Source organism: Mytilus californianus, unplaced genomic scaffold, assembly GCF_021869535.1.
Source record: "Mytilus californianus isolate M0D057914Y unplaced genomic scaffold, xbMytCali1.0.p SCAF_2, whole genome shotgun sequence".
Classification (NCBI taxonomy): domain Eukaryota; kingdom Metazoa; phylum Mollusca; class Bivalvia; order Mytilida; family Mytilidae; genus Mytilus; species Mytilus californianus.
The window spans coordinates 56031991-56045451 of record NW_026262668.1 but is presented as its reverse complement, the minus strand read 5'-3'; the positions used below and the strand labels follow the sequence as shown (position 1 = coordinate 56045451).

The following is a 13461-nucleotide window of genomic DNA, read 5'->3' as shown; positions in this document are numbered from 1 at the left end:
ATTGGGGTACAGCAGTCAACATAGTGTTATATTCTTAATCACTATAAAAACAAACAATTATGTCAACAAAGAAATACAAAATAGCATGTAGACACTCTATATACAAAGCACATAAGCAAAAATGAAAGACAAGAATACAAAAAATGACCATAGAACAATAACACAATGGGGGGATGTATAAATACAGAGCCACACCTTAAGGATATTAACAAAAATGGACTAAACAGTAAAGGTTAAAAATATACAAAGACAAAAAAAAAAGAACACTATAATACGTTATAAAGATGATAAACAATGTCAGTACCTAGAATCTATACTTCAAGACCATCATGTATTATTTGTGAAGTTGATACGTAATATTTATCAACAAGGTCTTGGTATCTTCCAATGAACTTTTTTAGAAAAAGGACGAGTCGTTCTTTGACATGACCCTGGTTCATCAAATTTCTGCTCAGACACTGGTGACGTTTTATAAAGTCTGAGTAGCAGCTGCAAGCTCTTGAATACCGAATGAGTTGGGAAATGTATGTCCCATATTCAGGTGAAGTTGGTACATTGCTAAAGTGGAGGAAATTTATAATTCAATCATACAAACCTCCAATCATACATCTCCTCGAGAAGGAAGTCATATTTGGTCAAGAAAATAAGGATGCATTCTTTTTTTAGCTCACCGTTCCGAAGGAACAGTGAGCTTAAGCCATCACTTGGAGTCCATCGTCATCGTCATCCGTCTGGTGTACACTATTTCAAACATCTTCTCCTCTGAAACTACTGAACCAATTCCAACATAACTTAATCTGAATGATCCTTAGGGTATCTAGAATAAAGTTTGTGTTTTATTTTCTGTTTTGTCAAAAAAACTGGCCGCCATGGCTAAAATAGATCATAGGGTAAAATGCAGTTTTTGGCTTATATCTCAAAAACCAAAGCAGTTAGAGCAAATCTGACATGGGGTAGAAGTGTTCATTAGGTAAAGTTCTATCAGCCCTGAAATTTTCAGATGAATCTAATAACCCATTGTTGGGTTGCTGCCACTAAATTGGTAATTTTAAGAAAATTTGCAGTTTTTGGTTATTATTTTGAATATTATTAATGATAAAGATAAACTGTATACAGCAAATATGTTCAACAAAATAAGATCTACAAATAAGTTTATATGACCAAAATTGTCAATTGACCCCTTAAAGAGTTATTGCCCTTTAAGGACAATTTTACACAATTTGTTTATCATGTTTTCTAACTTTAAAAAATCTTCTCCTGAAACTACTGAACTTACTCCAACCAAACTTAAGCTGAATGATCCTTAGGGTATCTATAATAAAGATTGTGTTTTATTTTCTGTTTCGTCAAAAAAACATTGCCACCATGGCTAAAAATAGAACATAGGGGTAAAATGCAGTTTTTGGCTTATATCTAAAAAACCAAAGGAGTTAGAACAAATCTGACATGGGGTTAAAGTGTTCATCAGGTGAAGTTCTATCCGCCCTGAAATTTTTAGATGAATCTGATAACCCATTGTTGAGTTGCTGCCACTATATTGGTAATTTTAAGGAAATTTTGCAGTTTTTGGTTATTATCTTGAATATAATTAATGATAAAGATAAACTGTGAACAGCAAAAATGTTCAGCAGAGTAAGATCGACAAATAAGTTAATATGACCAAAATTTTCAAATGTGTCCTTAAGGAGTTATTGCCCTTTAAAGACAATTTTTCACAATTTATTCATCAAGTTTGCTTACTTTAAAAAATCTTCTCCTTTGAAACTGCTGAATCAATTTCAGCCAAACTTGGGCTGAATGAGTTTCAGAGTATCTAGTATAAATTTTGTATTTTATTTTCTTGTATGTCAAGAAACATAGCCACTATGGCTTAAATGGAACATAGGGGTAAAATGTATTTCTTTGCTTTTGAAGAAAATATGACAGATACAAAGAACATCTCAATGGAATTTTTAAGCCACTCATTAATATATAATAAAAAGCAAAAATAATCATTGATGAAAGATTAAAGCAAAAAATTACAGGTGAGCGATTCAGGCTCTTGAGAGCCTCTCATTTTGTATACATGTGTGAAAAGACTAATGTAAAAAAAAAACTTTTTACCTGCCCACAAAATCTGAAGTTGTCAATGAACAATCCACAGATCAACATTAAAACTCAAAAAACTGTACAAAAACACAGAAACTGTAGATATAGTTATTTGGAAAATTAATTTTGACTGGCATCTATAGAAATAATTGACAATGACAAAATTAAAACTGCAAATACATGTTACAAATATTCATTGGGACCAACAGATTTGCAATTTAATCAGTGCCAATGTCTGACAGGCAAAAAACTCAATTTTGAGAACTTGTCACATATTTCTCCGACATGATCAATTTGGTCTCATTTTTACAGCTCATTGGTAAACTTTAAGCTTTCCTGATTAGGCTCCTTTCTGAGATACTGTATGTAAAAGGTCAACTATATTTTGTGAATAAAATGATATAAGATGTATATGTCTGTCTTACAGTGTTAAATTGTACTCGACTTCAATTTCATGGTTTATTGGTCATTTGTTTACTGTGGATTCATTTTTATTCGTGGTATTCCAATTTTCATGGGTTTTGTGGGTCACAGCAAACCACGAATTTAAAAATTCAATGAATAATAATTCAGAGAAATGAGAAGAGAGATGTTGGCCGTAGGTAATATTGTTTATGACCGTACAGGAACATAAATTTTCACACCTTTGACTTAAACAAAAATTATTGACAATTTTTAATAAGGTAACTCAAGCTTTTCCAAATAAAATTTCGGTAAATTGCCATTAAAGCATTCTTGTTTACTTAAATTTAAACAAAACAACAATTTTTTCGTAATTAAATTTTAAAGGGAGAATATCGGACACAGATTGCATTTCAAATCAAATTCCGACAAATTGTCGTTTAAGCATGTACTTTTAATTATTCTGGACAAAAACGACATTTTTTCACAATAAAATTTACTCAACAAAATGTTAAACCAATCATTGATATTGTTATCAGTAAATTAAAATCATACTAAAAAGTATTGTTATACACATATGCACTTTAATGGTACTGCAATCTGTCGATACCTTTATTTTTGGAATTGCACAAAGTCATGTTTTTCTCTGACTGTTAATGACATCTTTACACTAAATCCATTGGATGTTGGATGTGTACTGATTGATATTTTAGTCTTAGATACATGAACTTTTTTAGTCACCTACCGACGAAGTGGAAGGGGACTTTAGGTTTGCACTCTGTCCGTCCGTCTGTCTGTCCCTCCGTCTTTCCAGCAAATCAGTTTTCCACACTTTTTTCTTCATGCTTGAAGATATTGATTTGATATTTGGTACATGTATATAGTTTTATCATGACTAGGTATTTAATTAGTTGATATTGGCTTTGAACTAGCTTTCATTAACTGTGAGTACTCTCAGATCTGCTCTTAGTGTCTTTTTTGTTGTTAGGGATGAGGAGTGGATAAATACCCTGCCAAGTGCGGTCTATGATTTTGTTTGATATTTTTCTGCTTTGTATCGATCTGATGAGTTAAGCCTTTATCAACTGATTTTTGTTGAGCCTGCAACTTTTGTCAAAGAACACTCGGCATAGGGATAGTGATCCGGCGGCGCCAGCATTAACTAACTTCTTAAAAGCTAAATATTTCAGAAGGTAGAAGACCTGGGTGCTTCATATTTTTTATATAGATGCCTTATGATATGATGGTTCCGTCTGTCATATGTCCATTTTCCTTGACCTCATTTTCAGCATGTTCAGTGACTACTTGAAAAAAAAGTTAAGATTTTTTGTAATGTTAATTTCCCTCTTATTATGCCCCACCTAGGGGCATTATGTTTTTCGGTCTGTGCGTCTGTTCGTCAGTCCGTTTGTCTGTCTGTCCCCCTTCAGGTTAAAGTTTTTGGTCAAGGTAGTTTTTGATGAAGTTGAAGTCCAATCAACACACGTTCCCTATGATATAATCTTTCTAGTTTTAATGCCAAATTAGAGTTTTGACCCCAATTTCACGGTCCACTGAACATAGAAAATGATTGTGCGAGTGGGGCATCAGTGTACTATGGACACATTCTTGTTATGAGTAATAGGATAACTATATTTGGTATGTGCATACCTTGCCAGGTCCTCATGCCTGTCAAACAGTCTTCACTTGACCTCGACCTCATTTCATGGATCAATGAACAAGGTTAAGTTTTCATGGTTAAGTCCATATCTCAGATACTATAATTAATAGGTCTACTATATTTGGTGTATGTAATGATTGTTAGGTGTACATGTCCAACTGGCAGGTGTCATTTGACCTTGACCTCATTTTCATGGTTCAGTGGTAATAGTTTAGTTTTTGAGTTTTGGTCTGTTTTTCTAATACTGTATGCAATAGGTCAACTATATTTGGTGTACGGAAATATTTTACGATGTACACGTCAGTCTGGCAGGTTTTATTTGACCTTGACCTCATTTTCACAGTTCATTGCTTAATGTTAAGTTTTTGTGCTTTGGTCTGTTTTTCTAATTCTGTATGCAGTAGGTCAACAATATTTGGTGTATAGAAATATTTTACATGTATATGTCAGTCTGGCAGGTTTTATTTGACCTTGACTTGATTTTCACGGTTCATTGCTCAATGTTAAGTTTTTTTGTTTTGGTCTGTTTTTCTAATACTGTATGCAGTAGGTCAACTTTATTTGGTGTATGGAAATATTTTACGGTGTACATGTCAGTCTGGCAGGTTTTTATTTGACCTTGACCTCATTTTTACGGTTCATTGCTCAATGTTAAGTTTTTGTGTTTTGGTCTGTTTTTTGTCTAGCCTTGACGGAGTCGAGAAGTGAGACATAGGTATGCTGTTTCCGGCTTCGGCAGAGGCGTCAACAATGTATTAGTTTGTGATTAGGTCTTGTTCATGGTGAACCACTATTGGTAGGTCAATGATATTTGGTATGCAGTTGTATTAGCATTGGCACATCTCATTACCAAGGAGATTATTTGGCCCCGCCCCCTCAGTCAAGGTCTATTGACTTTGAAACTTTTCATAGTTTACATGTATTAGTTTGTGATTAGGTCAGTTCAATGGGAACCATTAGTGGTAGGCCAATGTTAATTGGTGTTCAGATGTATAAGCATTAGCACATCTCATTTCCATGGAGAATATTTGGCCCTGCCCCCTCAGTCATGGTCTATTTACTTTGAAACTTTTGCTTACTTTACATGTATTAGTTTGTGATTAGATCAGTTTAAGATGAACTGCTAATGTTAAGTCAATGATATTTGGTATGCAAATTTATTAGCATTTGCAAGTATCGTTTCCATGGAGATTATATAGCCCCACCCCTGATCATGGTTCATTGACTTTGAAACTTTTACATATGTAACCGGAGAGCATGATTCTACTTGCAAAATCGCAGGTCTCCACCGGGACTCGAACCCGGGACCTCTGTGTTACAAGGCAGCGCGTTAACCGACTGAGCTAAAGGAGTACTTCCTTAGCTCGACCGCTTACGGCTGACTAAGTATCTACTAAATTTCTAAGGGAAGCAATCCCGTCACACTTCCCCCACCTCAAGAGTCATTATACTCTATAATGATGATATCTTCATTTTTTTTATATTTATGTTTTAACCTGGCTAGGTATTTCTTCTAACCGTGGGTTTTTATTGTTGGGCGCCAATGTAACCGGAGAGCATGATTCTACTTGCAAAATCGTAGGTCTCCACCGGGACTCGAACCCGGGACCTCTGTGTTACAAGGCAGCGCGTTAACCGACTGAGCTTAAGAAGTACTTCCTTAGCTCGACTGCTTACGGCTGACTAAGTATCTACTAAATTTCTAAGGGAAGCAATCCTGTCACACATAGTTTACAAGTTAATGTTTGTGTTTAGGTTTGTTTAAAGGGAACGACTTATAATAAGTCAATGGTATTTGGTATGCAGTTGTATTAGCATTGGCACATCTCATTCCATGGAGATTGTTTAGCCATGTACCTTCAGTCATGGTTCATGGACTTTGAATATTTGCATAACTTACATGTTAAAGTATTGCTATTTTAATTTCAACATTTGCATTATCAAAATTACAAAAAGGCGAGACATATCTCTGTGATAACAGTTTATTCTAAAACTGTATGCAGTAGGTCAACTATATTTGTTGTATGGAATGATTTTAAGGTGTATATGTCTGTCTGGCAGGTATCATCTGACTTCACCTCATTTTCATGGTTCATTGGTCAATGTTCAGTTTTCCTTGTTAACTATGTTTCTTAGATACTATAAGCAATAGGTCAACTATATTTGATGCATGAAATGATTTTAAGGTGTACATGTCTGTCTGGCAGGGTTCATCTGACCTTGAATTTATTTTCATGGTTCATTGGTCAATATAGAACTTCCATGGTTTGGTCTGTTCCTTTTATACTATAAGCAATAGGTCATCTATATTCTGTGTATGGAATTATTGTATTAAAGGTGTACATGTATTGCCGGCTTGGTTTATCTGACCTTGACCTCATTTTCTTGGATCATAAATGTTAATGTCATACTTGTAGTAAAACTTTATATGTAGGACTATCAACATAAAATCAATGGTCAGTATAGTAGGCGAGACATTTCAGTGTGTGCACTTTTGTTATAGTTTGTTCTTATGTTGTGCTGTTACACCACTGTCCTAGGTTAGTGAGAGGGTTAAGCGCTCACAAAAATGTTTAACCACGCCACATTCTTTATGTGCCTGTCACAAGTCAGGAGCCTGTAGTAAAGTGGTTGTCGTTGGTTAATGTATCTCATATTTTTTTTCCGTAAATTGTTTTGTTATAAATTAGGCCAGTTAGTTTTCTCAATTGAATTGTTTTATATTTTTCATGTCGGGGCCTTTACAGCAGACTATACGGTATAGGTTTTCTCATTGTTGAAGGCCGTACAATTACCTATAATTGCTTAAATCCACTTCATTTGAACTTTGGTGGATAGTTGTCTCATTGGCAACCATACCACATCTCCTTATTTTTGAAAAGCATGTTTCTTACTTTTGGTCATTTTGTAATGACTGCTTATTATAATGTCTAATTAGGGAAATAGCTTTCAATCAGTTGTACATCAAAGGGCTTTGACCCACGAACATAAATGACTCTACAGTATTTTTCATGGTGAAATAAGTTCCTTAGATACTGTAAATAGTAGTAAATTTGTTAGTCTTGTATGTTTTTTAAATTTTGGTTCATTTATATGTTTCGGAGTTTAGTGTGACGTCCATTTTCTCTGAACAGGAACACATTTTTGTTTAGGGCCAGCTGAAGCCCGCCAATGGGTGCAGGATTTTCTCGCTGTGTTGAAGACCCATTGGTGGCCTTTGCCTGTTTTCTGCTCTTTGGTTGGGTTGTTGTCTCTTTAACACATTCCCTGTTTCCATTCTCAGTTTTAAACTATATTTGGTTACCGGTAATAAATGACTAATGTGTATATATCTGTCTTACAGTGTTCAATTGACTTTAACCTCTTTTTCATGGTTCATTGGTTATTGTTAAGCTTTCATGACTTGTCAGGTTCTCATAAACTGTAAGTAATTGGTTAACCATATGTGGTGCATAGAATGATTGTATGGCATACATGTCCATCAGGCAGGGCCAAATTGACCTTGACCTCCTTTTGGCAAATGCTCATTTTATAGTTTATGTGACTATGTCAGTTTATCAGATACTATAAATAATAGGTCAAGTGTTTTCAATATATTGAATGAAGGTATTGTGTGCATGTCAACTGACAGGGTTCATCTGACCTTGACATATTTTCGTGGTCCAAGTCAATAGTAAGATTTCCTGATTAAGTCAGTTTCTCAGTGGGTGCAAATAACTGAAAAACTTTCACACAAAATTTAATCATATTCAGGAAGCAGACAAAGACATTTTTAGTGTGTGCACTCTTGTTGTTTAATAGATTTTCACCTCTTAAGTACCGAATTAGTTACAACCAAATTTAACATGAATGAATTGTAATGTGTCAAAATTTAGAATATTGGAACTGTGGATTCATATATTTTCGTGAGCACCAATTTTCGTGGATTAAGGAAAAATTGTATTTTTGTGGATATTCGATTTCGTTGTTTTACATAACTTGATAAGTCTGAATACAAGCCTGTAGAAAATGTGCACTTAGTTGAACATTTAGATTAGTGGTTGACTCACTTGTACTCCCGAAATTTATGAAAATTGGCCATGGTATCCCATGAATAAAAATGAATCCACAGTAATGTGAGTTATTTTATAATAACATGAAAACTAGTTATAAGAGAAAATCTGTCAGCAGTGAAAATGCATAGGAAAATAAAGATCCACTGTAGATGCATCAAAACTCAGATTTTTTTTGAAAGTTAATGCACTTTAAATGTTGTTTTTTTTATATTTATACTTCTTGGATATTGCCTTGAAAACAGTAATGAATGGAGAGAACTCTAAATAGTAAAATTGATAAGCAATTAAATTGTGATCTTCAAATCATTGGCATGTTTTTTTTGTAAATAATATGTTTTGTCCAGATTTTTATATGGTTAATAAATAATGTCATTCTGATACTGAAGAATTTTTATTTATTGTCCTTTATTTTGATTTAATCAAAAAGCTATATATGGTCCAATTTGTTTTGTAAGGTCATCCTCTTTTTGTCCTGTTTTAGTAATACCTATGTATATTGAACCTTAATTCAATAACTATAAATTATCAATTCAACCAACTATAAATTATCAATTCAACCAACTATAAATTATCAATTCAACCAACTATAAATTATAAACATAGTTTTCTCTGATCCCTAGTGTGACCTGTGTTATACAGGTTTCACTGTATTTACAAATGAATTGTTTGTGGAATTGGAATATTTTTGCCAGGTTAGTTATTCAGCTAGTAGAGTCCGCTTTATAAAATAAGGAGATGTGACCATGATTAGCAATGAAACAACTATTCAACATACTCTAAAAGAAGTGGATATAAGCAACTATGGGTCACTCTGTGGTCTTCAACAATGAGCAAAACCCATACTGTATAGTCAGCTGCAAAAAGCCTCTACATTACAAAATATGAAACAATTCAAACGAGAAAAATATATTCTAATTTTACAAAAATGATTTCAATAGATCTTTATTTTAATGCCCATGAGATCTAAATGGTCTGATGCAAATAAAAATCACCATTTTCAGGAATCATGTCCCCAATAGGATGTAATGCAATGTATATTTTTAGAAGTTAATCATTACTCATGTAAAAATAAATATTGCTATAATATACAGTATATTTATATTGCCTATTTAAGTTTATTTTCAGTGGATGATAAACTATGGAAAACAATTAACATTACATAGAAAGTAATACTCCCTTTTCACGATTTAATGTTTCTCTTATGAGTTTTCACACTCATATTAAGCATGATCAGTCCAGTGTTTTGAAACAAAATAGTTGTATATTTATTCTTTTGTTTTATTTGAACATTATGAACTGTCATTGTCAATGATAAAGACATTGTCATTAGTAATGTCACGGGTTGAACTCACAGATCCTCTATCTTTCCTTGTGGTGTTAGGTGGGGGTAGTGGAGGTGCTTCATCACTGATAACGTAAAAAGTTACATCATTGTCTGGAAAGGTATCGGTACGATTATAAGAATCCTTCTTTTTGTTGCACTTCAGACACGATACAGTTGTCACAATTACAGCAAATAACACAACAGCCAGCGTTGTCACTACAGTTATAATTAGAATTTTGTTTATTTTATCTTCATAGTCTTTTTCCTGTTGGTTTTGAGATCTTACTAAATCTTTTTGATTTGGGACATATCCTGGAGGGAAAGAAGAGCTATCTATATTTTCATTAACAGTATCATTTATCTTTTCGAAGGTTAAAGTTTCATTTCCTAGGTTTGTAGAATTTAATATAATGTTTGGAGATTGAGTTGTTTTTGAAATAAACTGTCCTTTTGTTGATAACACCACAGGTTTGAGGGTTGTTGGAACAAATTGGGCGGATTTTAAACTCAAAAATGTGCTACCTCGTAGTTCAGGAGGAGAGAAGCACTGAAGAGAGTCAGCATTTTCAAATTTATATTTTTGCATATCAATCCATTTCCATAACCAGAGCAGACGGCGATCACAGTGAAATTGATTTCCTTCAAATTTAATGGAATGCAGTCTTGGCAAATATTTTATGATATTTGAATTAACAGTTTTAAGATTATTATCCATTAAATTGATAGCCTCAACTGTAAATAAAGACTTCATCATATCCTCTGATTCTAAAACTTTGCTGGCAAGTTCAGGACTTTCTTGTAGGTTTAGAATTCTTAGGTTAGATAGATGTTTGAATATATTTCCTTGTAAAGCATTTTCACCAATTAGTACATAAGACAATGTCAGCTTTTCTAAGTTATTAAGTTTATTGAACACATCTTTTCCCAAGTAATTAAAATCTATTCCAGTCAGACCGAGATCTTTTAGAAGAAGCAGTGGTTTAAATGCATTATCTGGTAACACATTTATGTTGTTTCCACCCAAATATAAACTCAACAGATTTGTCAAATTTTCAAAAGTTTCTGCATTAATTACGGATATTTGATTATTCTTAATAGATAATGTCTCCAGTTTAGATCCAAACTGAAAATCGTCTTTCTGAACATGTGCTATGTTGTTATTGTCTATATGTAATTTCTTAGCATTAATAGGTGGTATTGGTACTTCAGTGATTCCATTGAAATTAATCCATAATTCCTGTAAACTTTTCAACCCTGTAAACGCATCTCTTTCAATGAACTGGATTTCATTTTCAGAGACGAAGAGGTTAACTAAACTTTCAACTGGTTCAATTTCTTTTTTTGTTATGGACCTGATATTGTTCTGATCTAGATACAAAAATCTGGTCATAAGTGGTAATCCTTTAGGAAATGTTTCCAGCGAACAGTTGGTCAATTCTATAAAGGACAACACATTGTTTTTGATGAAAAGACCATCTACGTCAATGACAGGGTTCCCGGTCAGTGAAATAAATGTGATCAAGCTATTATCATTAAAGGCTTTAACTTCAATAGATGTTATTCTATTGGATCCAAGCATCAAATAGCGAAGGTTTGTCATGTTTCTGAAAGATTCACTAGATACCTTGTCTATTTGATTATTTGACAGATCCAAACGTACCAGCCTGTTCATATCAGTAAATATTCCATCAATATTAGTTAGTTCATTACCTTTCAGCACAATGTCACTGATTTTATTCAAATTCCTGAAAGAATTTTTATGAATTGTATTTATCCTATTAAAACTTAAGTCGAGTATTCTTAGATTCACTAATCCAATAAAATTGTTGTAGTTTATCTGGCTTAGCGAGTTGAATCCAAGATTCAGTTGCCGTAATAGTTGAAGTTCTGAAAATGGGTTGGTCAATAACTCTGTTATTTGATTTTTCTGTAGATCTAATGATTTTGCTGAAATAGATATCCCTGACGGTATTACAGTTAAGTCATTATCTGAGCAGTCATAAGTTCGTCCATCACACAGACAGTTATCTGGACACACAGTTTTTTTACTATAGTAGCCATGGCTGCAAATTATTAAAATTAAACAGGCTAGAAGACACCTGTACATTTTCTCTCGCTATTGTTTAATGTCAATGTACATGTAGATTGACAAAACATTTATTGTACTTCTAATGAGAAATGAGAAGCCATTTCCTGGTGTTAATTAAGAGTGTTTCTTAAGAGGTTTAAGATGTTCATGACCATTTGAAGAAGGTACTTGACAATTTTGAAGCTATTATTTTGTGTTTTATTTTATTCAATTGGAAGTTTTCAGTTTCATTATTGATGCTAATTTTGTTCACATAGAGAGAATATGATCTAATATTTATATTTTTATATTTTAAAACCTGGGAGTAAATAATTATATGAAGTATACGATCAAGCCTATTTTGACCTATAACCAGTACACATGATGTTGTATGTCAAAAAGTTTTTACTACTCATTATTACTGAAACCACAGGGCTAATGAATGATTGAGGGATCATCTTTCAAAGTTGTTTTGACGACACCTCCCAACAATGCCAAAATCACAAGTTCTATAAGGAAAACACTTATATTGATAATAACATTTTCTGTGAAATTGTGACAACTAATGGTGAAATAGGTCTACATTAATCATATTTCAGAATTATATAAAGCATATCAGACAAGATGACTCCCATGCTAGTACAAATTGGTATTAAGTCTCACAGTGATTACTTGTAAGATTTTGTCTAAAAGTCTAACCTAGCATCTATCAGTCTCTGTATCTATTAACATAATAAATATGGAAAATATATACTACTGTGTAATTTGTGAAATGAGAAACAAAATGTCAAACCTGCTAAAACTGTGGTGATGTCAAGCAGACAGGGAAAAGTGGTTACCTATTTTGTGTAAAACAGCAAAATGATCAGCTAGACAAGATCTATCAAAAATCAACATAACTAAAATCACCAGTCGACCCCTTATAGGAGTATACCCTTCATCCAGACAATATTTTTGCCGACAGTTTCCATCCAAAAGGAAACAATTATGTTGCATTGTATCAGTTCTATGCGATACTGCCAGGTGAGCAATACACGCTCCAAGGAGCCTTTTTTTCCCCCAATATTCTCCAATTTGATTTAAATAGGGCATTGTCACAATTTTACTTGTTGTGTGAAAGATGGCATTTTTTAACATTTTACTCAGTAACTAGAGTTGTGCTGGGATCAGTTTATTTTTTATTCGTTATTGTCAGTGATTGGGAATTTATTTTATTGTCAATGCTCTATGTTGGAAATGCATGCAAATTTTTTTTTCATGTTAGCTATCTAATCCAAATCAATATAAGGGTTTCTTAAAAATGTTACCATTTTTTTTGTCGAGCCTGTGACTTTTGTCGCAGAAAGCTCGACATAGGGATAGTGATCCTGCGGCGGCATTAGCTAACTTCTTAAAAGCTTTATATTTTAGAAGGTGGAAGACCTGGATGCTTCATACTTTGTATATGGATGCCTCATGTTACGAAGTTTCCGTCAGTCACATGTCCAATGTCCTTGACCTCATTTTCATGGTTCAGTGACTACTTGAAAAAAAAGTTAACATTTTTTGTAATGTTAAATTCTCTCTTATTATAAGTAGTAGGATAACTATATTTGGTATGTGCGTACCTTGCAAGGTCCTCATGCCCGTCAGACAGTTTTCACTTGACCTCGACCTCATTTCATGGATCAGTGAACAAGGTTAAGTTTTGGTGGTCAAGTCCATATCTCAGATACTATAAGCAATACCGTAGAAAGGCTTGTATAGTCCGCGGTTTTATTCTCCAAAATTGGACCTTCCAGACGGGGTGCGGACTATAGAGTACAATAAGCAAGAAATAAGAGAAAAATTTCAATTTCGCGGTCGAGGTGGTTTGTTTACGTTC

The 13461-nt window shown here is 33.5% G+C and overlaps 2 protein-coding genes across 2 annotated transcripts in view; one reads left to right on the top strand and one right to left on the bottom strand.

Annotated features, from left to right (window-relative positions):
• LOC127730088 (protein timeless homolog) overlaps window positions 1–13461 on the top strand; it is an 82736-nt gene that overhangs the window by 46186 nt on the left and 23089 nt on the right. The window lies entirely within an intron of this gene.
• On the bottom strand, window positions 9096–11708 carry LOC127730078 (slit homolog 3 protein-like). The gene has a single exon (XM_052238127.1). It carries the CDS (start codon window positions 11634–11636, stop codon window positions 9495–9497), a length of 2142 nt encoding a protein of 713 aa, XP_052094087.1. The 5' UTR covers window positions 11637–11708; the 3' UTR covers window positions 9096–9494.

Coding starts and splice junctions, on each gene's coding strand:
- LOC127730078 (XM_052238127.1), bottom strand. CDS start 11,636: ATGTACAGGTGTCTTCTAGCCTGTTTAATTTTAATAATTTGCAGCCAT.